Source organism: Podarcis filfolensis (assembly GCF_964270895.1).
Source record: "Podarcis filfolensis genome assembly, chromosome: 14".
NCBI classification, from domain to species: Eukaryota; Metazoa; Chordata; class Lepidosauria; order Squamata; family Lacertidae; genus Podarcis; species Podarcis filfolensis.
In genome coordinates this window covers 6,342,931-6,368,046 of record NC_139616.1, presented here as the reverse complement: position 1 = coordinate 6,368,046, position 25,116 = coordinate 6,342,931, and the positions used below count along the sequence as shown (strand labels likewise).

Sequence of the window (25,116 nt, the reverse complement as noted above, 5' to 3'; positions counted from 1 at the left end):
CCCCTCACGCAGCATATTTCCATCGCCAGCTTAGCTATTTCTTTGTGTGTAAATGGGGGGGGGGTCATCCAGTAACCAAGCACTCTTTTCGCCATTCAAGCAAAAACACCCTTTCCCAGTAACCTTGTCCTTCTTTTCAAATGTGTTGTTTCCTGGCAGGCAAACGAATGGGTTTGGTTTCAGGCATTGCCCAGCTCTGGATTGGCAGGGCTGTGTGATCAACTGTATAGATAAATGCAAAAGCTCTCACATCTGTCTGTCTCTCTCTCTTCCTTGTTGGCAACATTTTCCTTTTCTCAAGACATGTTATATAAAAGGCTGCAGTCCTCCACTCACTTACCTGAGTGTAAGCCCTATTATATGCAGCAGGGCTGCCTTCCGAGGCATCCCCATAGCTGTGAAACAGTAAGCCTGCTTTGCTGAAGCTGCCCCCAATGATCCTGCCCTCACCACCACCTCTTCTTTCCAGCATCCCTTACTTGACCCTGGTTGCTCTTTCGTTTGTGATTCGCCCAACCGCTCTCATTCTGTGGGTGCCTTTGCTGCTCCGGCACTTCTGGAAGGAGCCCCAGAAGCGGCACCTCGTCCTGCACAGCTGCCTCCCAGTGGGGTAAGGGCGTCTCTTCTGAATCTACGTAGGCCTGGGTGAGCTAGAGTGCCCCAAATAGCAGAAGCAGAGCCAGGCCACAGATGCTGTGCAGAGCAGCTGGCCCAGCTTGCTTGTCTGGAGAAGGACTGTTCCTCCAGCCAGGAGAGGCAGCTCCCACTTTGGGCAGCGTGGAGAAGGCCCGTGAATCGGTGCCAGGAGCAGGTGGGAGCCGGACTCTTCCTGGGGGCTGAATTGGCCTGCTCCCCAAGGGGGACTCCAGGGAAGATGGTTGCCGGGTGCAGCCCAGCAGGTCCCTCTTTTCTCCAGTGTGTTCTTTCTTGACAGATTCATCATTCTGGGAATCTCTTTAATTACTGACCGAGTATTTTTTGGCAAGGTAAGTTGGCATTCACTCAGCATTCTGAGATCAGTTAAAGTGAGTTCTTCTATAGATGGTGCCACAGACTTTCCCTAACTGTGGTTGTTGCCATTCTTGCAGGGGGCTTGGATGAGGGAATGCATTTCTCCTTCCTGCTTGAGTATTGCACCCAGATTCCAAAAGAACTGCAATGCACCAGCCAGGGGAGTCTCACTTCTGTCTTCACCCTCCCCCCCCCATTGCCACTCCACCTGGCAGCTCCTCTCCCTCAGCTCCATGAAGCACATCAGCGCTTGTGGGAACAGGGCTGGCCTGTGCAGTTGCCAGCCGTGGCCAGGGTGGCTCAGGCAAAGAGAAACTTGTGCAGACAGTGCTGAGAGTGTGATCCTGGCTTTTGAGATTTGTCTATTTAAGCTGCTGTGCTGCTTTTTAACTAATGCTGTCAGATAGGAAACGCATGGTGGGGCAATTTGCCTGGCTGGAAAGTGCCGGGCTGAAGTTTCCCAGCCAGAGAAAGATCAGGGTTCACCTGTGCTCTTTGCCAGTCTCTGCTCTCGCTGAGGAATGAGCAGAATTGGAGAGCAGCGCTTGAAATGAGAAAAGCTAGAGAACTGCAAGGGAAGGCAGCAGCTGGGCAGGCAGGGGAAATTTCCCCCTTGGCTACTTGCTGAAGAGTGGAGCTGGGCAGGGGTGGCTTTTACATCTGGCTGTTTGCCCTCTGCCCAGTTGTCCTCTGGTATAGCTGCTGACACCATGCCAACAAGGGCATCCAGGTGATTGCCTGGACTGTGGGCATTTCCTCTCATCTCCTCCTCTCTTTCTCTCTCTTTCCTCTAGGAGCACCAAATGAATAAGCAACTTAAAGCAGTTCAGTAATCCAGCCTTGAACACAAGCGCTCAGACTTTAGTAGGTTGCACTTTCTTTTTTTTGCCAGCAAACAGGCGAAAGAGGGATGGAGTATCCTGTCCCCATCTCCACCAGCCGTTCTCTTTGGAGAGTTCTGGCAATTATCAGTGGCAGGGATAGTTAAGAGATGCTTAGGCTGTGTTGATGGATTTGGTGCTCCAGATTCCAATTCCCTTGGCAGTGGGATGTGTTGAGGAAGCAATCCTAAGCTTACAAAAGCATTGTCAGGACAAATACACCACTCCTCTCACAGTTCTCCTGTTATAAAGCCTGTCTTGTTTGCTTGCTGTTTCTTTGCTCCTGCAGTGGGTCCTGGTTCAACTGAACTTTTTGAAGTTTAACGTGCTGCAGAATGTGGCCACCTTCTACGGATCCCACCCGTGGCACTGGTACTTCACCCAGGGCTTCCTTGTGGTCCTTGGCCCTCACCTCCCCTTCTTTCTCCATGGCTGCTTCCAAGCATCAAAGAGGCATGGCATACTCCTGGTGGTGGTGCTGTGGACGGTGGCTGTTTACAGGTAGGCTTCCTTCCACACCACAGAACTCTGTGCCAGGTATTTCCTCCTTCAGATTTGTTGGCTAGTTTGCTTAGGGTGCTTCTAACGCTGTCTTCCTGCCAATGTGCCAGAAGAGCCAGCTCACTGTTTAAAATCCAATAGGAAGAAAATGTGGGTTCCATTTCTTGTACAGAGTTCAGCATTTGGTGTTCTGGTGGATCGGTGGTGGGAGGGACAGAGCAAAATGGTAGCCACTGTTGCCTCTCCTTCTTATGGAGCCAGATGGGGTAGCTTTTATGATGGCATGTTGGGAGCCCCACTTGCTCTGGAAAAGTTTGATTCAAGCTGCAGCTGGTGACCAGAGCCCTTGGTTCCGACTGCTGGGCTGGCTCTGTTCCTCCTTGTGCTGGTGGATGGGAGGGGAGAGCTAGTCTTTCCTCCTGGGGTGGTCATTCAGCCCAGAAGGAAAAATGCAGTCCACCCTCCCAAGTGAAGTCCGCAGGGTGTGGAGTGCACAGCCACTCTATCTGCACCTTGTGGAGCAGGGCTGCCTGAGTTTGCTGGCCAGCGCTGGGCCCAGCTGCTGCCTTCACCCGGGAGAGTGGGCTCCATCTTTCCTCCTGGGGTGAATGACCACCCTGGGAGGAAAGACGCAGTTCATCCTCGTGGACAGATGAAGGCAGGGTAGCCAAGCAAGGCTGCCTCTGCCCCAGCACCAGCATCAGACAGCCTCTGTACCACTCTGCAAGGTGTGGGGTGCAAAGTCACCCTATCTGCGCTTTGTCTCTGCACTGCCTATCTGAGCCCGCCTGACCCCTATGCTAAGGCAGTGGCGGATGAGGCAAGCATTCGGGGGCCTGCCTCAGCAGCCACCACCACCTTGGCAGGTCGGGAGGGGGGAGTCTAACGGAGTCCGCACCCTGGCACAGGCTTGCAAGCAGCAGGGTTGGGGCGCTCTCAGCTGGGGGGGCACTTTAATGGAGCCCCCACCCTGCCGCTGGCTCGTGTGATGTATCGCTGAGTTAAGCTTTCATCGCAGTCTGCCCTTCATACTGGTCCTGGGTGATATATCAATATATAGCCCAGGCCTGTGGCTGAGGAATCTTACTTTTAAAATCTGCCTCGGGACAGTATAGTCTGCCACAGTCCTCTGTGCTTCCCATGTTGGCGGCAGGCTCCTCCATCACAGCTCAAGGGAGCGTTTGGATTGGGCTGTGGCCCCATCAGCTGGCTGCTTCTGTGACTTGGGAGGACCTTTGGCAGATTTTTCTGGACTAAGGATGATTTCCTGAGGGAAGAGGCCTGGGCTTGGGAAGACGCCTAGGAGAACCTTCCATTTACACCTTCCTGTTGTGTTACAGCACCCTGAGCCACAAAGAATTCCGCTTTATCTACCCAGTGCTGCCAATCTGCATGGTGTTCTGTGGTAAGCGTTTTGATTTTAAACACATTATGATGTTTCTGTGTGCTGTTTCATAGAATCATAGATTGTAGAGCTGGAACGTACCCTGGGGGTCATCTTGTACCACCCCCTGCAATGCAGGAATCTCAAATAGATCATACAGTAAATGTACAACAAATAATACATGACAGACAGCCATCCAATCTCTGCTTTAAAAAAACTCCAAGTAGGGAGAGTCCATAATTTTTCATGTAAGTCTGTTCCACTGCCAAACAGCTCTCTCTTTCAGAAAGTTCTTCCTGATGTTTAGTTGACATCTCCTTTCTTGTAACTTGAAGCCATTGGTTCAGGTCCTACCCTCTGGAATAGGAGAAAACAAGTTTGCTCCATGTGACAGCCCATTTGAAGGTGGCCATCTTACCTCCTCTCAGTTTCCTCTTTACCAGGCTAAACATACCCAACTCCCTCAACCGTTCCCCAGATTTGGTTTCCAGAACCTTTATCACCTTTGTTGCCTTCTTCTGCACACATTTTAGCTTGTCAATATCCTTTTTGAATTGTGGTGCCCAGAACTGGACACCATATTCCAGGTGTGGTCTGGCCAAGACAGAATAGAGTGGTACTATTATTTCCATTCATCTGGACACTATACTTCCGTTGATGCAGCCTAATATAGCATTAGGGGTTTTTTGCTGCTACATCACACTGATTCTAGATCGTATTTGTGCAGTTGGTTCTTCCTGCCTGCATATAACCTTACATTTGTCCCGATTGGTCGATATATTTGGATTCATGGTGTTGTTAAATCTTCACTCTAAAGGAAAAACTTGCTGTTGTGGAAGTTTTAGTGCCAAAATGTGTCTCATCTTTGAGAAGTTTGAAATACTGCTTCCTTCTTCTAAAGGGAATGAGCATCTTAAATGGTTTGATACAGAGATTGTGTGTGTCAGTGCAGGAAAAAATGCTGCCATTGTGTCCAAATTGGCTGACATCCATCAAAACAGCGTACCTGTAAAAGCAAACTGTCCAATAGTGACACATTATTTCACTCGCATTGATTAATAAGTACATCTTCTACATACAATGTTGTTGTTTTTTTAAAAAAAGATTCAGCTGTGGCTTCTGGCAGGTTTAGTGCTTGGGCTCTTTCCAAGGCAGGAATGAAAGTAAAGGCTGGGCAGTCTTTATAGAAATAGCTCTCAGACATTTGATGGAAGGGAGGGAGGCCAAGCTGAAGGGGAAGTTGAATGATGAGATGCCTCAGGGCTGAGCCAAAGGGGGAAGGGTCTTTGAAGGGGATCTTTAGGTGTTAGGAAAGCCCCACCATGCTGCTGTTTGGAAGTCTCTGGAACTGCTCAGGTCCCTGATCTCAAGGACCCTAGATTCATCTGCTCCATTTTCTGCTTTCTTCCCTCTCCTCCCCGTAGGGCATTCTCTTAAGCAGCTGAAAAGGTGGCAGCGGGCAGCAGCCGTCTCCTTCCTGCTGGTGACAAACTTGCTGCCCGCCCTCTACACTGGCTTGGTCCATCAGCGTGGAACCCTGGATGTCATGGGCCACCTGCAAAGCCTCTGCAGTGCTCCTGCTGACTCTGCAGAGCAGCCGGCATCCGTCTTCATGCTCATGCCCTGCCATTCAACTCCTTTTTATAGGTAAGACCCATCGGGGGGTGTATGTGTGTGAGGTTCTGGTGGCACTCTGCATGGGAATCTGCAGCTTTTCTGCTCTTTTACTGCCAGAGCAATTCAGAGGAGGCAGGAGAAGGTGAATTCAAGGTGGAGGAACTGCACCAAAAGCCCTCCTGGGATCACACCAAGAGGGCAAAAAGCATTGGGGTAGGGGAGCTGCCATTTCCCTCCCGCCTCTTTCTTTGGCCTTTTTCCTTTCTGTTGATCTCAGCTCCGGGACTAGCATACTTCCATATCCTTCTGGGTTACGTCAGGGGAACAGAAAGGCTTTGGATTTGGTAAAGCCACCCCCAGAATTTCACTTTTCTGCTGAAAGGGACAGCTGTGGAGATTTTGTGGCTGCAGCAATCCTGTGGGGCAACCTTCTGACCTGGCCTTTGGAACAGCCTGCCAGCAACTGTTGATAGGATTGTCCTCTAAATAGTTATGCTGGATTCACGCTGATGCGATCAGCCTTTAGAAGATGTTTCTCCTTAAACTGACTCCTTATTAGTCTACACCTCTGTGCTATACTTTTTGTAACAGGAGCAGCCTTTGTGGGCTTAATTGTGTCTTTATGGCTGGATCAGCAGCTGTTGCTGGAACTGATGCAAAGAGCTTGAGATAGAGAACCCAGAACCCTGTATCTGTGTAACACTTTGCCCAAGCACCTTAAGCCAGTTTCACACTTGAGGGGACCCTGGAAGTTGTGCCCCTATTGGGATTGTGGGAACCTTGACTGTATTCTAGCTGTTGAGCCATTTCCCCGTCTTTCCGCCTGTAAAGTCAGTGCCACTTCCGATTCCGAAGTCTCCACTGCCTCACGCTTTGTCTTCACCTGGTGACATGGGGACTATCTGCAGCAGTGTGTGGAAAAGTCACCTTCAGCCCTTTCCACCCATCCTGCAGGTCTTATTTTTGCTGTGCCTCTCAATTGATAACAAACACAGACACGGGTATGTGTGTATTCAGATCAGCATGTGGAAAAGAAGCGCTGCCAGCGCTTGCTAATGCAAAATAGCCTCAGCCATTTGTATTAATGCCTGTTTCTCCCCCCCCCCTTTCTAGCCATGTTCATTGCCCACTACCTTTGAGGTTTCTTCAGTGCCCCCCTGATTTGACCGGAAGGGCAAATTACCTTGATGAAGCCGACTTATTTTATGCAGGCCCTCTCAGCTGGCTCAGTGAAACGTTTTCCAATGTTACGCTGCTACCCACACACTTGGTGTTCTTCAGTGTGCTTGAGCAGGTAAGGCAAGTGCAGAAGAATCCCAGTCTCATTGTTTTCAGTGGGGCATCGCGCACACCCGTTGGCATCTTCATCAAGGAGATGAACGAGATGATTACAGAGGGTGTAAGCATAAGTTGTTTTAAACTGTTTTTATTGTTGTTTTGAAATTGTGACCCACCAGGGGACCTTGGGGTGGAGGGTGGGAAATGAATGAATGCTGCATAGCCCAGAAGGTCCCAAAAAGCGGGGGATGGGGAGGGAAGAGCATACATGTGTTTAAGAAGGTAAAAAGAGTCTACTGGATGAGACCAACTGTCTGTGTCTCTCATTGCTCCCTCTGAAGTTGGGGGTCATATTCCTCCCATGACTGAATTGATAGGCTTCATTCTCCTCCTCTGTGCCACTAAAGCTAACAGACATCACCTCACCTTGGAAGTTATTTCCACCCGTGAACTCCACACTGTGTAAGGAAGGGTTCACATTTTGGTTTGTCCACAGTTCTCTTTGATCCAGCTAATTTTTCCTCTTGTGATACCGTTGAAAATAAACTATCAGAAAATGGTGCCACAAAACGTGTTCCATGTGGAGAAATTCAGAGCACCTGAACTGGTCAGGCCATAGCAAGGATAGTCAGTGTGGTGGTGCCTGCGATGGCGTGTGTGTGTGTGTGTGCGTGTGTGTGTGTGTGTGTTCACACACTCTTCTGGGATGAACTATAGTCCTGCTCTATGGCAGCCATTTTGTGACTGGTGCCTGTAGCACTGTCTCAAAATTAAAAAAAAAAATGTGTACTGGTCCAAAAAGGTTGACAACAACTGGCCTTTACAGCAGTGAATACAGATGATGGATTTGTGCTCTTTCCACTTTTATGAAAATACAAGTTGTTAGTGGCTCAACAAAATTGGGTTGGAAATTTAACCTCCTAGCAATATACAATTCTACAGTGCTCCTTCCCCTCCCCTCCGATCTTCAAAATAAATGGTGGAAAAATGAATGTGGCCAGGCATAATGATGGTTCTTCCTCAATTCTTGATTGCTGGACCCTGATGTTTGGTCCAGAACTGTTACTTGAATATTGAATTTTTTACTTCTAGGATATATCATCATTTCTAGTTACAAATAGGTATGAAAAAGTTGCCACGTTTTTTCACACTCATCTGCCTCAAGGACGGATCGGGAGCTCCATTCATGTCTACAAAAGAAATCAAAAGCATCTTTGAAGATGGTCCCAGCCCAAACAACAAATACAGGAATGTAACTATATCTTGTTCAAAGATCACCGCATGGGTCTGTGTTTCACATGAGATATAGTTAATAGGACAGTCCTCTTCGCTTAGCAGTAAATTTTGCTGAGTTAATGGAACTCTGATTGCAGCCTGGACCATTTTTCATTGCGGGTGTAGAGAAGACACACTTCAGCATGGACAGCATGTGCAAGATAACAGAAGAGTGGCCTTAACAAAGGCTTTGAGTCCTTCTCTGAGGATGTTTAGCTATGCAAACCTATAAAAATAAAAGTAACTTTTTCCAACCACATCTTTATTTTTCTTCTACAATTTGCAGATGCACAAGAAATTTCAAATGCAAGTCAGCAAGCTGATCGGAAAATAGCACACACATGAAGTCAACAGGTTCCAACCCCATCACGAGAACAAATAGACAGTTGTAAAACAGACATGCTTCTGAACAGTATGAGATGAAATTAGTACATCATAATATTACTCTAACATTAAGTCTGAATCAAGTATGAATTCTAGTACCAACCAGTGCAAAGAAGCTTATTTTGCAAACACACACAAGCTACTGCTTACCCTGCTTAATTTATTGCAATAGTAGGACTGCACCCAAATTAATGTTTCCCGAGAGGCTGAAAGGAAAGGAGAAAGATGGAGAAGCTGGGCTGATCTTTGCAGGGGAGAAGGAGTGTCATTAGGAAAGGGGAAACGTGCCCTCGATTGCTCTGCTGATTCAGCCAGCTGCAGAAACAGCCACGCGTCCACTATTTTTACCATCCCGCTGGGTTCCATCGGACAACAGCTGTTTAATACTTTGGATCAAAGGGCATCTGGCCCAATTCTATCTCCAAATTTGCCATGTGTCTTCCGTTGCTGCGCCCTTGCTTGTGCCACCGGCCTTCTCTTTTGTAGCGATGCTGGTGCTTTGCAGCATGTCTGTCCTGCTGTGGACTATGAGGGTGCGTGAAAGGAGCCCGCCTAGCAGGGTGGCTGAAAGGAAAGTACAGAAGGGAAGTTAGGGCTGCATGAGCACCTCAGTATTAGGCCTTAAGCCCAATGCCCCAAACGTTTTAACTCCCCCGAAAGGCTACAACCAACTTTGTTATTTAAAATAAGCAAAGTGGATACGGCAAGTGGGTGGAATGGAATTCCTTCCATTCCTTTTGACACACGCTGCCACTTTGCTACATTAGAAATTCTGTACTGTGGTGCTTAAAATACAATGGAACTGGTGCCCTTATTTGAGGATGGCATAATCACCCCTCTTTAGGGAGGCTTTCCTTGTCTGCCCAGCAGCAACTGCAAAGCTCAAACAAACAGGGAAATAACCTGCTAGGCCAGCCAGCTGAAGCAGCTTTCCTTCTTTCACAACTCAAACATGCCCAGTTTAAATTATTAGCAGAATTTTAGTACTAACCTTGGTCCGTGCTCAGGCAAGTGATCATAATGAAAGTAGTATCGGTAGATATATTTATCCAGGTCTTCAAATACACCATCCCTGTTCCTCTGGTATTCTTTTATGTCTTCAAGGTAATCCTTAACGTCATTAACAAAGTCCGTGAACAGCATCTGATCATGTATAAAGACGCCATTACGGAAAAACCTATTCACAAAGATCTCCAGTTCTCGCCAGTGGTGGAAGTTCTTTACTTCTTGCTGCAAATATTTGTGCATTAATTGGTTAAATTCATCTGCTCGAATCGGGTCCAAGTCTTTGTCGAAGAGGTTTAAAAACTCCTGGTGGGCACAGTCAAAGATGCCCGAACATCCCTTGAGAACAAGAGGGCGATGCTTTCTGTTACCTTTGGGGCATTCCTGGAAGGGAGGGTCCTTGGAGAAGTGCGGAGGGGAGCGGCTCTCTTTGGATCGCCTTCCATCTCTAAACTCTCTCTGGCTGCCAGGTGAGCGGTGGGCCGCCTGCTTGTGTAACCCTTCCTGGGAGCTGCCTGTTTTCCCTTTTCTGTTCACCTCATGCCTGCTGTCACTGTACTTTTTCTTCTCCTTCTCATCAAATATATTCTTTGTTGTGTCCTTAAAGTGCCTGAAGGTGGACTTCACAGAATCGGAGAATTTCCTCAAGTTCTCTTTCACGGCTTCTTTGGCCTGTTTAATTTTCTCTTTGTGGTGCCTTACAAATTCCTTTGTTGAATTTTTCATGGCGTCAAAGGTTTCTTTCACAGAACCAAAAAATGTTCCTTTTGGCTTCTTTTTGGCTTTGTTGGTTCCTTTCCCATCTGGCTTCTGTGGCCTCTCGGTCTGCTGTTTCTTCTCGGCGTGGTCCTTGACTTCAACATACAGCTTTTCCCACAAGTCAGAACGCTGCTGCTCGAAGCTCAGCTTCTGCTCCAGCTCAGTCAGCCTACCCCGCAAAGCTTCTATTTCTTGGCTCTCATCGCCAGCACCTGCCCCCTCAGGAGACGTCTGCTGAGAACTTAACTTGTCCAGTTCTTCCCTGAGAGCCACCGTCAGCTGGCGCTCTTTGTCCAGTTCCCTTCGCAGCATCTGGGCCTCTGCCAACAGAGTCTCCTTTTGCTTCACAAAACTCTGCATGCGGTGCCTTTCCTCTTCCAGGTGGGCTTTCAGCTTCTGATTCTCGGTGGCAACCAACTCTGGGCCAGAACCTTTGTTCTCCAGGTGCCGAATCTGCTCTCTCAGCTTCCTCAGTTCTTCTTGCAGCAATGCCAAAGCTTTTTCCTCCCTCTCTAGAGATTCTCTCAGGTGCTGGTTTTCTGAAGCAAGATGATGCTTCTGAGATTCAAAGGATTTCTTTTCCACTTCTGTTGTATGCAAGCATGTTTCAAGGCCTTCCTTTAGAGACTGATCAGAGACAAAATGAAAGCAAACACATCAGCTGCTGTGTGCCAGTGTCCAAATGCTGCAAGGACATTGGGAGGGTGGAGAAGGACAGCTAAGCAGGAGCCAACCTATCGATGGATAAATAGGGCTAGTAAGGAGCTTCTGTGGCACTTGCTCTAGGGGCAGGGGGAACAGGCTGTGCAGAGTTGTACGTTCCCCCACAAAGCCTGCAGAGTCTCCTCCACTTTTGATAGAAAACATCACAAACGTTGCCTGGGAGTGGTGTGTTTAGGGGCCAGCTGTCCACAGCAAGGTGCATGGCTGCAGTCCCAGAAGGAGGAGGGGAGCCATGGAGCCTACATGGGCCAAGCACAGAGGAAGCTGATATGCTTCTGGGGAGAAAGTGCTCAAGGCAAGGACAGTGGCAATTGGGACTACCCAGCCCTTGCTACAGAATAATCTGCTGAACCACTCTAAAAGCTTCAAGAAGCAGATACAATGGCATCTTCTCCTACCCTCTGTGGTTGACACTGAACCAGTTCAAAATTGCCTGCTATGCCAAGACTGGATTTTGCCATGCCTTCATCTAGAAGACAGCTTCCAACACTTGCGGTAGTAATGACAGCAAAGTTTCCCAATGGAGGTGGAGTTTGGAAGCCAAAGGCAAAATATCATCCTCGCTTTCAAGTATGATGGGAAAGCCACCTTTACCTTACATTCTGCTTTCATGCCTTGTTCTTGTTGGCACTGAATAAGATTATCCTTTATACCATTCAGTTCGTCTTCATGAGTTTTCTCAACCAATTGCTGGCGTTTTTGGATCTGAACAGTACCTTGAAACAGAAAATTTTCTCTTTTATCTGACAAGAAAAATTGGAAATTAGGCAGCTTATCAGTGATGATGGCTTTTTTCTCTTCAGTCCTTCATAAGTACATTAATCAGTGAACAGTGTAGTTTAAAACGGTCACTTTTTTAATTGTTTGCAACAGCTATGCTAGACTTTTGCATTAACAAAATAAGGCATGAACGCTATGCTGATGAAAGCAAGCTAAGCTCAGTGGCAAAGACACTGATCCATCATTAAATGAACAGACTGATGGGGCTCACAAAGCCCCAGTGTATCCCTGTGCACAGCTGCACATTACCCTGTATTAGCAAAACAGCAAAATCAGAGGGGCAAATCCAGGTCAGGCCTCCTTAGAACATCTATTACAATAGCAGCATCAATTTGGACAAAGAAAGCCTGTAACATACATTCCTCTCTGAAAAGGTGAAATGTATGAAGTACTACGATCAGTACAAATAACATGAAAACAGCTACATGCAAATCTATATCGTGCAATGTCATGTCACAAATGCTCACTCAGTGACATGAGAGCAGGGCTAGGGAAGCTGGTGCCCTCTAGATGTTGCTGAACACCAAGAGCCAGCATGGCCAGTGGTTGGAATCAGCCAGAGGACCACAAATCCTCCCCAGACCTGGGTTAGTGACTAAGGAGGAGAGCGGTGGAGGCTGCTTCAAAGTCCTGCCCTCTGAGCACAAACCAACTGCAAACAATGAAGGGCAGGTCCACCCAGGAGGGGGAAGGACACTGGTCTCAAGAATCATGGAAGAGGTACAAGGGGTGACAGCAGCAACAGGATGCTTGGAATCCACACAAGCCTGTAGAAATTTTTTGTTAAGTGCCTGAGCACAAACTACTGGCCCAGCGGGCACATTTAGCTTCTCAAGAAGCAAAAGGCTAATCTGATTCTCCTATACAAGCGGCACACACACACCTCCCATCCAGGAATTCCAGTGTTGACATCAAAATGTGCATGCTACCGCCAGAGAACCAGAAAGTAATGAAAAAATGTTTCCCAATGTAGGAGCTGGACTGAATAGCCCAAGTCCAAAAGCCTGCAATGATGCCCCCTAGTGGAAAACAAGGTTAATCTGCTAGAGCAGGGGTCAGCAACCTTTTTCAGCCATGGGCCAGTCCACTGTCCCTCAGACCATGTGGTGGGCTGGATTATATTTTAGGGGGGAAATGAGCGAATTCCTATGCCCCAGAAATAACCCAGAGAAGGTGATTGGGCCACATCCGGCCCATGGGCCTTAGGTTGCCTACCCCTGTGCTAGAGCATCCACAGTCAAAAAGCATGTCAGAGTGAGAAGGTGAGGGAAAAGGCCGTTGGCCTCTGTTTCACAGCAACACATTCCAACCAAGCCTCTTACCTTCATATTTCCCTGAGGACAAAATAATGGATAGGTGTTAAGTTTTGCTCTAAGGTTGTTCTACTGAATGCTTTATAACTCAGTCAAGAATCTTTAGTCTCTTTTTACACACCATTAAAAATGGTATTACTAGAACAGAACATCAGGAATCTGGGTCGTCAACTAAAGGAATTTTGCGCACAGGACTTTCTCTATTTTAGATGACTGGTTACTATGTTTGGGATAAACAGCAGAAACCACAAAACACAGGCAGGGGATCAGTGACTGGATTTTATAACTAAATTTCAAACTGACACACACACAAAGCAAGAGTGTGTCAGTGGAATGGGTCAAATCAATGGGTCACCCATCCTGCCTAGGAGCCTCAGTTAACTGAGACTTCTCCCTCAGCTTGCAGACTGACAGGGAGGCAGGGAAAACATGCACACATACACTCCAGCTGTAAGAATCACATCTCTTTTCATCTGTATTGTCAGTCTCTGTTATATCCCACTTTCCCACCCAGCAGCTGAGGACAATGTGCAAGAGAATTTCCCCACAAGGACCCTGCAAGTTAGGCGACTGGTCTGAAGGCACAACCTGGGCACTTGCAAGTCCAAGTAGGGATTTTTGCTTGTTAAGATGTGAATGTAAATGTCCTCAAACTAAGTTCCATATACCAACAACTCTCTTAACTGCTTTGAAGTCCTGACGATCATTGCAATGTCAGGGCTGCCCATCTCTCAAATTTGGCCTGCAGGGGATAGGGCAAGTAAGGATCTGGTCTTTACGGCACCCTGTGAGGAAATGCCACTGGTTTAAAAACGTATTTCTTATTAGTTCAATGAAGGATGATTCATGTACTCACCATAAAAATGCCCGAAGCCCATGCTGACTGCAATCACCAATGCCAGGATAATGCACCTATTAAGGCCACTACTGAACTGATGTTTGTGCGAATGCTCTTTGGCCTGTTCGGTCTCCTGTTCGAGAGGTGGCACATCCTCTGATTCAGAACTTGAGACCAACTTCTTCTTCGCACGTCGTCGCCTCAGGGTGGGGCTGGAACGATTGCTGGTTTCGTCGCTGCTTGATTCTTCGCCACTGGGACGAGGCAGAAAGACTGAAAAGCAAACCCACAATCCTTTACGCTGTCAGCAAGGAATGTGCAGCCTCCTAGCCTGACATATGGAGTATTGTTCTCTCCATCCTAGGAGAAGATTAGAGCCTGCTAAGGTGTGTCCCTTGTGGCAGGACGAGAGCTTCCCCTTCTGCCATGTCCTCATCCACAGCCGCTAGTTCTGAGCAAACCCTCTCCCCTCAGTTGTGTACAGAGAATGATATCCTTGTTCCCTCAGAGGGGCAAGAAAATATAGATAAAAATACCATTATATTTCTTAAAATTTAAGGTGTTGGGGTCTTTAAAATTCTGACAAAACTTGGCTTTGGGGTTTCTGAAAAAGCAGAAACCCAGAACCAGGAGGAATTTTCTTGCCCCATGTACCCCGGGACTCTGCTTTGCCAGCAGTGTGGGGCTCAGTTGTTGTGCTCAAGTAACCAAGAACTTTGCTGCACTGTAGGTTCCTTGCTGCAGTGATCAGTAGATTAACAGCTGGATCATGTGGGCTGAGTCCTGGGAGGAAGGGTGTGGGTGCATTTTTAGGAGTAGGGGGCCTGCCTAAATGGCCTTTTTATCCATTCCATCTATATTGCAACTGAAAACATCATATATGCTCCAATGCAAATGCAAAATATCTGTCAAAACAGGATTGTAAGGTAAAGATTGGCTCATGCCAAGGCCACATGGCCTCAGATCATGTGGGGGGGCACCCACTATGAGAAACCAGTGACAGGATGGTCATTCAGGTGGCCATGGAGCAAATGGAAGGGGGTTACTGTGGCTGAAGGACCAGAAATAGCCCTCCTCCCTGCTGACAACCCAAAGGGCTTTCTCCCTAGTAACTTACAAGTTTAAGATTCCTGCCAGTTCTAAGGCAGTCAGTTCACTCAACATCCAAGCACATCACCAATAGGCCAGTGATGCAAAGCAGAATGCCAAGAGCAAGCCAGAAAGAAGAGGAACAACCTGACACATTAGATTAATCTATAAATATTGTGGTAGATTATTGCATTTAATGGCACACATTTTAGTTGAGTTAGGAGGTATAGGCTTGTTCTTACAGTTGTCCCTGGAGAAGAGCTTCCCAGATTCAAAATGCAGGGGGCTTCCCAAAATAAGCCAAATGGATTCCCCCTCTACTGTTTCCTCCCTTTCCCTGCCCCCTCCACGTTTGTCTTTGCTTTTCCTGACCCTGCCATCAGTAAGCAACAACTTGAGCTAGCTCCTGAAACTGCTGTCCCCACCACACAAGCAGACAAGATGCCACACCACAAGCCACAGCTCACACCAGGCACAAGCAGTTGGGCCACCTTGGAAAGGGACCTTGCCAGCCATTTGCTGCTTTAGCTGCTCACCCCATCCACTGATACACTCTGGGATCTTCCGGAGCTTCTCCAGCCAACTGGCTTTTGTATGTATATATAACAGAAAGAAGAGATTTTAACCGCTGACTAAAAGGAAAATGCAACACAGGACCACAAAGCAATTTGGCTAGGGTGGGAGCAGATAGAAAGCATGACACTTTGATCACCAAAAGCAAATTAGACATTAGGGTTTCCAAGTCTTCTTTTCTGGTATATGTGAAACCCCTGGCCCCAAGAGCAGCTGTCCTGTCAGCAGCTGGGGGTGGTCCCTAGGCCCAGACTCTCCCAGACTCAAGATTTTGAGACCCTGACTCTGAAGGCCCTGCAATGTGCACACACTCAGTCCAGTCTCTGACATGCCCCTGTACAAACTGCTTCTGGGTAGATTTTAAATAGAGGCACATGGCCGGAGCCTGGGAAACAGAATTATGAACACTTTAAGACTGCCAAGCACATTCTGTTAATGTTTAGATGGCTGCTGGGGAAGTCTCAGAAGAGACAGTCACACAGGCAAAACGCACTTGCTGAGTGAAAGAATTTTCCTTGCAGCAGCATTCCCCAACTTGGTGCCATACAGATGTTTGAAGTACATCTAGCATTCCAGCAGCCCCATATGGTGCTGGGGCTGACGGTAGCAGCATCCCAAACACCTGAAGGGCACCATGTTGGGGGAGGGTGGCTTACCTTACGAGACTTCCGTCCTGGGAATCCCAACATCCCTTGGGAATAAGATCACCCAACTGCATCTGATGAACAGGCAGGCAATTCTAGCATTTCATTTCTAAATTTGCAGTGATTAGAAAAGGCATGGGGCTTGAAGAGGTGATAGAGGCCAGATAGCAAATTTGCTTAGAAAAGGCTGAACAGGCAAAGTATTAACACTTGAAAAGAGCCTAACCTCACATCCAGGCCAAGGTGAAACTAAACAGCCTCCAATTTTTTAAAGATCTTTTTCCCCTAACAGAAATCATGCAGGGCTCTGCCAGGGCATTTTTTCTGCTTCGTTTTTTCCCTGTGTAGCTTAGGTGTGGTTTGGAAAGAGGAGATTTTCTTCCCCAGGACTTCATTGTTGTATTTAAAGATAGGGCTGCAGCTTTAAAGGCCATCAACCACTTCAGCAGACACTCCTGGTACCAAACCAACAGGTTGTTGTTTTTTAAAAAAAGAACAAACAACACCAGCACATATGAATGGAAGCTGGAGGGAAAGCTTAGCTAGGAATGAGCTTTCTTTGACTGGCTCCCATGGTATCTGTCTCTTGCAAGTGGTATCATGATCTCCCATACTGTTAACTGAATTAAATGGACTGCACCAAGAATTAATCACTTGATCCATCAGTATAGTGCAAAATCAGTTTCTTTTAAGAGAAAGGCCATATACCACGGTTTGGGGAATGAAAGTGAGACTGCTCAAGTCACTGCTGACACATTCACGGGCTGCTCCTGAAACTAATCTTATTTCCTTAACCTGACTGGCAGCAGGAAAGGTGGTCAGTAGATTCGTGAAGCCTGCAGAGGACGGCACTACCTGCTGCCTCTTTTTCTGGCCAAGTCTGGCCTACAAGGTGCAAGAGACGTCACCTACCTGTTTCTGGCTGGCAGAAGGTGTACTGGCTGCTCGAAGAGGAGCCCATGTTAAAATCTTCAGGGGCAGGAACGGCCTCATCAACAGGCACAGCTTCTTCTTCTTCTTCTGGGCTTCCAATTTCTTCTACTTTGGGTGTCTCGAGTGTCACAATGTCAGAGTCATCACTAATTGCCCCCACACAGGAGCTTTCATCTGTCACTTTCTCTTTTTCATCCTTAGATGAAATGTAAAATGACAGGTGTCACACAGGATAAAGCGTTTTTCTCACCTGTGGAATCTATATTGTCTTCCAAGTGTTTTGGAACGTCTCCACTGCAGCTTTTTTGGGGGTGCAGGGGAATTCTTCACATCAAAAAACACAGTAACCCATGTTTGCTTGTACATTTCAAGGTATATCTCAGAAAAGGATCGGCAAAGATTACAAATGCAGAGTTAGCTGTTTAGTTGTTATTTTCCCTTCTGCACCCCTCCTTTAATATGACAAAATATTTTTTGTAAACTGCTTTTGAGAAAAACTATTCTAGAAAAGCAGCATATGGGTTCAATAAATAACTAACTCTAATGCAACAAACTTTTACTAAATCATTATGATGTAATATAAGGAAGCTATTTTTCTAAAAAACTACCTGGGGGTTACATGCTCTTGCTTGGGACTCGTTCCCACCAAACTAGCCCAAAAGAGTCAGCAGCAGGTGCTGGGCTTGCAAGTTAGCAGCAAACCCTACGGTGAATATTTCCCTCTATCATGTTCGGCCAACAGGGGTTGGTGGGGCTCCATTGTTTATTACGCTTGTGTGCTTCATAGAACTACATCTTACCTCCAGAACTGGCTTGGTGGCCTCTGAGGTAGAATGACTTTGAACTATCATGGATGACACATCACCTTGGCCAAATTCAGCTACAAAAATAAAAATTGAGCATATATAAGATAAACAGGCAAGTACTACAATTATCTCAGAGAGAGAGAGAGAGAAAGAGAAGAAAGGAAAGGGAAAGGGAAAGGAAAGAAAGGAAAGGAAGACAACACCCTGTAGACAAATTAGGTATCCATTCTGTAAGCATTGCAAATTCTTCCTTAAACAAAGAAACAAAACCTTCCCTGGGTTTGCTTCCAGAACAATGGCAGGGAGTTTATTCCACACTCCTATGCTGCGAACAGTTACAAGGAGACTCTTGGCTGCCTTGTGTTTGTCTTGGTTGCAAAACTGCTCCTTTATGCCTAGAGGCAATTCTTGCCAGAAGGTAGAAAAGGTCAGGCCAGGAAACTGAAATGGGGTGGAGAACATTGGGCGAAAAAGAAACTTTGCAAAACTCCACTCCCCGCATCAAACCTTTAAGTCATCCAGATAGCAGTGATGGGAGTGGAAAATGAGAACATGGTATGCAAGTGAAGTTGGCAAGCGAAGGGCAGGAGGATGGCTGAGGAGTTTTGAAGATACAGTGGTACCTCGGGTTAATAACTTAATTCATTCTGGAGGTCCGTTCTTAACCTGAGGTACCACTTTAGGTAATGGGGCCTCCCGCTGCCGCCGTGCGATTTCTTTTCTCATCCTAAAGCAAAGTTCTTAACCCGAGGTACTATTTCTGGGTTAGCGGAGTCTGTAACCTGAAGCGTCTGTAACCCGAGGTACCACTGTACATTGAGTTCACTGGGACAGCAAAGACATTCCAAAGGTGAAAGGGCTGATCAGTGGAGGCAGGCAGGAAATAAAAAGCACACCTGGTGACAGTGCAGAGGACCATCAGAGTGTTGAAGTGGCTCGGTCTGCTTGCTTCCTCACAGCACTGGCTCTCTGTGCCATCACACCTTCTTATGGCAAATGCATCCCCATTCTCTATAACAGCTTGCCCCTCCAGTGTATTTCTACATGCCCTCCTCAGCTTTAACTAGCTTTTTGTTAAGAGATACAGTGTGGTGTACTGGTTTGTGTGCCAAACTAGGCTCTGGAAAACCAGGGTTCAAATCCCCATGCAGCCACGAAGCTTACTGGGTGACCTTGTGCCAGTCACAGACTCCCAGCGTAACCTACCTCACAGTTGTTGTGAGGATAAAGTGCAGAGAGGGAGAACCAGGTATGCCACTTTGAGCTCCCTGGATGAAAGACATGAATATACCTGTATTAACAATGGCACAATCCAAGGTCATTTTGCCCCAGCTCCTATGTTTGCTGTTAGTTGATGACTGAGCATCTGCTTTGCACACAGGTTACAGATTTAATCCCAGGCAGCACCTCCAAGTAGGGCTGGGGAAAGTGTCCTGTTTGAAACCTTCCAGTCATTATACTGGGCTGTACAAAGGCCTGCTGTCTCTCTATAAGGCAGCTCCACATGTTCACTTGCCCTTACTGACATGTCCTGGTTATCAGATTCATCTTCAAGTTCCGCAAGTGTTCCCAAGCTCACGACCGAAGCAGTCGAGTCGTCACTGCACACAGGGTTGCAGGTGGCATAGTTGTGGCCTAAGGCTTACCTTGCAAGTCGATGGGCTGCTCTTGCCCTTCATCACCTTGTGCGAGAGAGAGAGATTCATCCAAGGCTGGCTCCACATGACCACTTAAAGCTTCATATTCAGATGCCACAGCCTCAACATCAGAGCCCTAAATGAAAAAGAAAAGGAGGAGCTCTCAAGTGAAACTAGAGGTGCTCACCTGGTGATAGCTAACAAACAAAATAAGTGGCTAAAGGCTCCTGTGAGCCCAAAGGGTTGCACACTGCATCTCTCAGTCCATCCAGCTCAATGGCTTGGCTACTCTGAATAGCAGCACTTTTCCAGGGTCTCGGACATGCATCTCTCCCAGACTATCTTCAGGGGGCTTTAAGTCACACAAGAAATTACTTCAAGGTTATCAGGAAACCTTAAGCCAGCATAGCATAACCTGCTGAAGCACATCCGAGTTTAGATCAAACTCAAATCCTGACTCTCTCATTTATCTAATTTTGCTGCAGTGGCCCTGAGGTTATGGAAGTATCTAGACTTCTCCTTTGCCCTGTCTAAGATAATGGGAACAACTTCATCAGTGCTCTTGAGCTCTTCCCTGCTACTGGGCTCTGTTGTGAGGTTTGCTTGATTCAGCTAAGTGTCCTATAGAAATCAACTCATTTCTTGGTGTCTTAGCTGAAAACAGCAGAAAAATGCATAAGGGACTCGTCCTTCATTGAGTCCAAAGTAACAGCTATTGAAGGAAATTTGTAGGATGAGCTTGAAATGTCTAAGGGCAAATCAACACCAGCCCCACTTAAAATACACCGCCATAGAGTACCTCATGATTGATGACCGTCCAGCCACAAGATGAATCACTGTCACTGGAGTTTTCAGACATTTTGACAGATGCTGAAAGTAAAAAACAAAGAACAGTACAAATGTGGCACCTGAAAGGATTAGCCAACTTGACTCTAAACGGGGATCTCTGTTCAAATACATTTCAAACTTCACCACTGCAAACAGAATCTAGAAAGAGCCAGTTCATGGCATTCGAGGGATCACAGAGTGGGGAGCAAAGGTGATTTAATCCAACCTTAACTTCTTGTCCATATTCACCTGACCCAATCCAAGCCATGTGGACAATGCAGGGGCACTGCACAAACGTGCCCACATTGAAGACACTCCCCATAGCTGGAAGGAAGGCAAGTGGCCTAAGAGTCTCCAGGTCCATCTCTGATCTAACTCAAAGAGATTTTTTTTCTAAATATGGCCACCTACCATATGCTGAACATGAGCAAAATTTAACTAGGGAAGAAGGGCAGACTGCAAGAGGGCCAGCTGAACCTCTGCCTCTTCCTTTTCCATTACCAAACACAGATATACTGCCTCTATCTGCTTGCCTTTCTAAGAATGTAAGAAGGGCCAAAGGCCCGTCCTGTTCTCACAGTGGCAAATCACATGCACATTATGGGAATTCCACATAAACACAACGGCAGTCTCCCCAGTGATGATCCAGAAACGGTCTCCAAAAATGTGGTCCACAACCATCATGACTGGTAGCCACTGAGTGCCTTATCCTACTTGAGAGAAAGATGTGAATGTTGCTCTATCACCTCCTTAGACTCTGAAGAGAAATTCTCGATTCCTCTGATCATTAACTGATCTTCTCTCCATTTGCTCCAATTTCAACTCACCCTTTCTGAAAGGGATAGGGTGGGGAACTACTGCTTCATCAATAGCTCGTAGAAGGGAGCCAATATTTCATTAACTTAACTAGAAATGCCTCACTTGATATATCCAAAACTTTGCCTTGTCATGTCTGAGCAGCTCCCAGATGTTTTGTGATGAACTAGTACTCAAGCACACTTCCCTCCTTTGCTATTTTGCAAGCAGTAGTAAAAACAGTCACTGTTTGCCCACAAACACATAACCTGATGCTATACATGGCTGAATGTCACTTGGTAATTCAGAAGATCACCCATTTTGCTCTGTAACATTCCCTAAGGAACAATGCCTTGTCTGTATTAACTACACTTCTTTGCTAGGTACATGCAAATATCAGAGGGACACTCCTCCCCCTTTTCTTCAAAGGAAAAATACTGACTAAAACAGGCTCCTAGACTGATCCCTGAAAAACTTGGCTAGCTACTTCTTTCCCATCCAGCCAAGCAATTCACTTCCTTGGGTCTTTGGCCGCACACTAGCCAGACGGGTTGGAAGGCACCTCCTTTCTTTTGACAAATGCAGCTGATGTGCTCCGGGTGCCCGATTCTGCTCTCAGCCAGTGGCATGCTTTCCTGTATTCACAGACTCTGCAGCTTTTCTGTCTTTTCACCAGTATCTTTTTTCCTGTTTAAATAATAGTTATCAGCAAACACTTTGCTAAAATCTAAGCTGACTAGAGCAGTGGTTTTTAACTTGTGCTCCCAGGAACCTGGAGGTCAGCAATGCTGGGCCAGCTACCTGAGGGGCAGCTCATTTCTCATAACTGTCTATGCCCTGCACAGTGGAGACTCTCCAGTTTGGAGTTTGCAAGGACTTGGCCAAACAGTTCCTTGCTAGCCCCTGGTGCAGATGGAGAGTTCATCTTTGACAGGAGAGCTTGTTGCAGACAACTCTATATGGAATGGGTTTTCAAAGAGTAGGAAGTTGAAATTTCATGGGACTGAGTGCAGTACATTCCCTTTCTCCAGAAACACACTGATCTTTTATTCCACCCACAGTGAACATCCACTTTAACATTTATTATTCTAAGCCTTATCTGCCACTGAAAATAACCTAACAGCTCTACTACCTTCAGCAATTTGATCTTTCTTGGATATAGGCAGAATATTAGCTCTTTCAAACTCCAACCACAGCCCAGTGCTAATGAAATCTGCTGAAAGCCTTACTTCACATAACAGGTTTTTCTGTCATCCCTCAGCTCCAGTGTTTAAAATGGGGGCAGCCCAACCCTATGCATGCTGACCTCCACTGTGTTTGCTTACTCCCGGATACAGCTGCAAACCAAACCTCAGCTGGGCAGGAGCAGTGCTTAACCAAAGTGACAGGGCCGCCACCACCACACCCACAGCCTGCCCACTCTTGTCACCTAGGGCAGAAAGTAGAAGCAAATCAGTAGGGTCTACTTGGGAACCAACAAATCCCAAGTCAGCTCAGCCCCTCTCTGTTTCAGGGCTTGTGGCGGGTTTCTGTCCACCTCCCCACTTAGAAGACAGAACAGGGATCTCAGCACGAGTGGCATCACTCTGCAGGAAGAGATTGACATTGCCTTGCCCCTTCCTCCACTTCTAAGGGGCTTGTCTTATACCTATGGAAACAGATGCAAAGTAGTCCCAGGGCAATGAAGTCAGGTGGAATAGTCATTCTTGTGCAGAGTATTAAAACAGACAGCAAGTCAACAAGCAGAGCCATTATGTCTTTTTAACGTTAAAGGATGTTAACTGATTATCAATCTTGCATACAATGGCTGCTACTGATCACTCTGTATTTTTTTTATTTGTACAACTTGTACTTCTAAAGCCACTTGATTAGCTACTGCCTTAGCAGCAAGGGAGAAGTTATTCCAGGTAACCAGCCATGAAAGTCATTCCCTTCTAAAACACAAATATCTTAACACATGAATTTGTGGGTTGGTGGGCTAGCAGCTTCCAGAAACTGATTTGCAGGGATGCTATAATTACACCCCACCAAGGAACACTCTAGTTTGTATAGGTAATGATTTATCTTACTGTTTTATACTCCTTACAGTTTAGCTTTTAAATTGTTGCATTGTTTTAATAGTGATTCAGGCAGTCACCTCTGGCAATTTTTAGAAAAATCTTTTAAATTAATGGGAAAATGTCTAAAATATGGCAGGGCTGTTCCCTGATTAGGATTCTGTTTTGGGCCTCTCTCCTAGGAAGAAAGAAACTAATTTCCCCATGTTGTCCATCACACCCTCTGACCAGAGGTCAAGAGGAATGTTAGCTTCCCATCAAAGTACATCTAGTTACAAGTGTGCTACTTATTTCATTTAGGTTCTTGATCTTCATTAAAATCAATCCTAAATGATGTCACAGAACTGCAACATCTCCTTCAATCAACTAACCAAATGCCAAAGCAAATAAAAATGTCTTTACTAAATTGCCTGAAATTTATCAGGGTTGGTGTCAGCTAAATCTGTGAGGCAAGGGATCAGAAAATACCTAGGTCCTAAGCCAACACATGTGTCTTGAACCTGACTCAGTAGTTAACTGGCCTCCAATGCTCTTCCTTTAGAACTGCTATACATTTTCAGCTAGCTACCCCACTCACCAGCTTCACTTTCCAAACAAAGCCCAAATACAGCCCCAAATAAAGCACATGGCCGTAAACAAACTATGATAAGACCAGTGGCGTAGCGTGGGTTGTCAGAACCCGGGGCAAGGCAAGTAATTTGCACCCCTAACTCGTGGATTTGCGCCCCCTAACCCTAACCCCCAGATGTTGCGCCCGGTGCGGCCGGCCCCCCCTGCACCCCCACGCTACGCCACTGGATAAGACCAATGCATGGGCCACAGGAATGGCTGGCCTATAGGCACTCCTAGCCATGGAAGCAACATGAGCCTCCATCACCAACGCTGGATCTAAGAGTCCCCCTAGATGACACATGTGCTCCTTAAGGGGCAATTCAACTCCATTGGGCAGGCAACCAATTCCCACAGCAACTGCCTTGTCAGGATTCACCCAGCCCACCACTGCATCCAGGCACTGGTCAAGAACCAGCAGCGCCTCTCCTGAGTCAGCTGTCACAGAGCAAAACACTCTCCAGGGCCAGCCTGGGAATCCCAAGACCCTCTGCAGCAGCTGAGAGAAGGACAGGCAGGGGATGCTGCTGCAGCCTCACCTTCCCCTGAAGGAGCCAAGTTGTCACCCACCTCCACCTGCGCCAAGGGGAGGCTTCGGAGTAGTTGCACTCGGGGAGCGAAATAATTGTGCGACTCTGTGCTATTCTCAAAAGTTCCAGTTCAGCGAAGGGCCAACCAGCCACTAATCCAGAGGCGCCTCTGCTTTGGAAACATAGCTGTCAACCTTCCCTTTTTTTGCGGGAAATTCCGTTATTCCAGCGCCGCTTCCCGCTGCTATCCCGGATTGTTAGATATCCCGTAGACTGTCCCCGGGACAGGTGAGGCTGCTGATCTACAATCTGAGGCTATGAAAGCCCTACAATCTGAAAGTTGACAGCTATGTTTGGAAACCCCTGAACTGCAAAGCGCGGCTTGTCCCTCGGCCGGCCGAAGACAGCGAGGCCTGCAGCAGGGAGCGTTTCCCCGGCGCCTCGCGGGGAGGCAGCATTCCGAAGCCCGCTTCCTCCCGAGTAGACCTGCCCGCCCCCTCCCGAGGCCTCTCGGGGGCCTGGCTGGCCAAAGGGCGCAGGTGCCCGATGGCGAGGAGACCTTCCCGGCCGGGCCTACCTGAGCGAGCCCGGCCCCCTGAGGGCGAGGGGCTCAGGAGGGGCAGAGGCCGGGGAAGGTGAGGCGCGCTCGGGCCGGGCTGCTCCCGCTGCTGCTGCTGCTGCTGTCACGGCCGCCGCCGCCGCCGCCTCCTTCCTTCGCCAGAACAACAAACAAGCAGCCGGAAAGGCGGGGGCGAGCAGTGCGCCTGCGCATTCCCGCGGGGCCCGGAGGAACCCTGGGAGCGGTAGTTCGCCTCTGCCAGGCGCAGCGGCCGAGGGAGGCGCGCGGGGACTACAGGCCCCAAGGA

At 47.4% G+C, this 25,116-nt stretch overlaps 2 protein-coding genes across 8 annotated transcripts in view; one reads left to right on the top strand and one right to left on the bottom strand.

The window, feature by feature from the left end:
* PIGB (phosphatidylinositol glycan anchor biosynthesis class B) overlaps positions 1–8,204 on the top strand; it is a 14,771-nt gene extending 6,567 nt beyond the window's left edge. For all 3 annotated transcript variants that reach the window (XM_083586509.1, XM_083586508.1, XM_083586510.1), the window contains 7 exons: positions 470–610; positions 935–986; positions 2,182–2,393; positions 3,734–3,798; positions 5,202–5,424; positions 6,508–6,688; positions 7,765–8,204. In XM_083586509.1, coding sequence (XP_083442635.1) covers positions 470–610; positions 935–986; positions 2,182–2,393; positions 3,734–3,798; positions 5,202–5,424; positions 6,508–6,688; positions 7,765–7,890 — 1,000 coding nt within the window. In that variant the 3' untranslated portion in view covers positions 7,891–8,204. The remainder of the gene's footprint in view (positions 1–469; positions 611–934; positions 987–2,181; positions 2,394–3,733; positions 3,799–5,201; positions 5,425–6,507; positions 6,689–7,764) is intronic.
* CCPG1 (cell cycle progression 1) lies at positions 8,193–25,116 on the bottom strand. Of its 5 annotated transcripts, XM_083586423.1 has the most exons (11): positions 24,828–25,116; positions 20,231–20,301; positions 19,441–19,567; positions 17,789–17,868; positions 16,968–17,184; positions 15,375–15,425; positions 13,768–14,022; positions 12,921–12,932; positions 11,413–11,534; positions 9,323–10,722; positions 8,193–8,895 (listed from the first exon to the last, which is right to left on the bottom strand). In XM_083586423.1, the coding sequence occupies exons 2-11, from the start codon at positions 20,288–20,290 to the stop codon at positions 8,712–8,714; spliced, it is 2,508 nt and encodes an 835-aa protein (XP_083442549.1). In that variant the 5' UTR covers positions 20,291–20,301; positions 24,828–25,116; the 3' UTR covers positions 8,193–8,711. The 5 variants fall into 5 exon arrangements, with proteins under 5 accessions (XP_083442549.1, XP_083442548.1, XP_083442550.1 ...); XM_083586422.1 differs by lacking the exon at positions 12,921–12,932 and having other exon boundaries at positions 11,413–11,561; XM_083586424.1 differs by lacking the exon at positions 12,921–12,932.

Excerpts from the sequence above, each read along its gene's own strand:
- CCPG1 (XM_083586422.1), bottom strand. The coding sequence starts at position 20,290 with ATGTCTGAAAACTCCAGTGACAGTGATTCATCTTGTGGCTGGACGGTC. Across the intron at positions 14,023-15,374 it reads AGAGTGTATCAGTGGATGGG|TCTTTCTGCCTCGTCCCAGT; the intron begins GTGAGCAGCTAA and ends TTTGCTTTTCAG. Across the intron at positions 11,562-13,767 it reads GGGCTTCGGGCATTTTTATG|ATAAAAGAGAAAATTTTCTG; the intron begins GTGAGTACATGA and ends TTTTCTTGTCAG.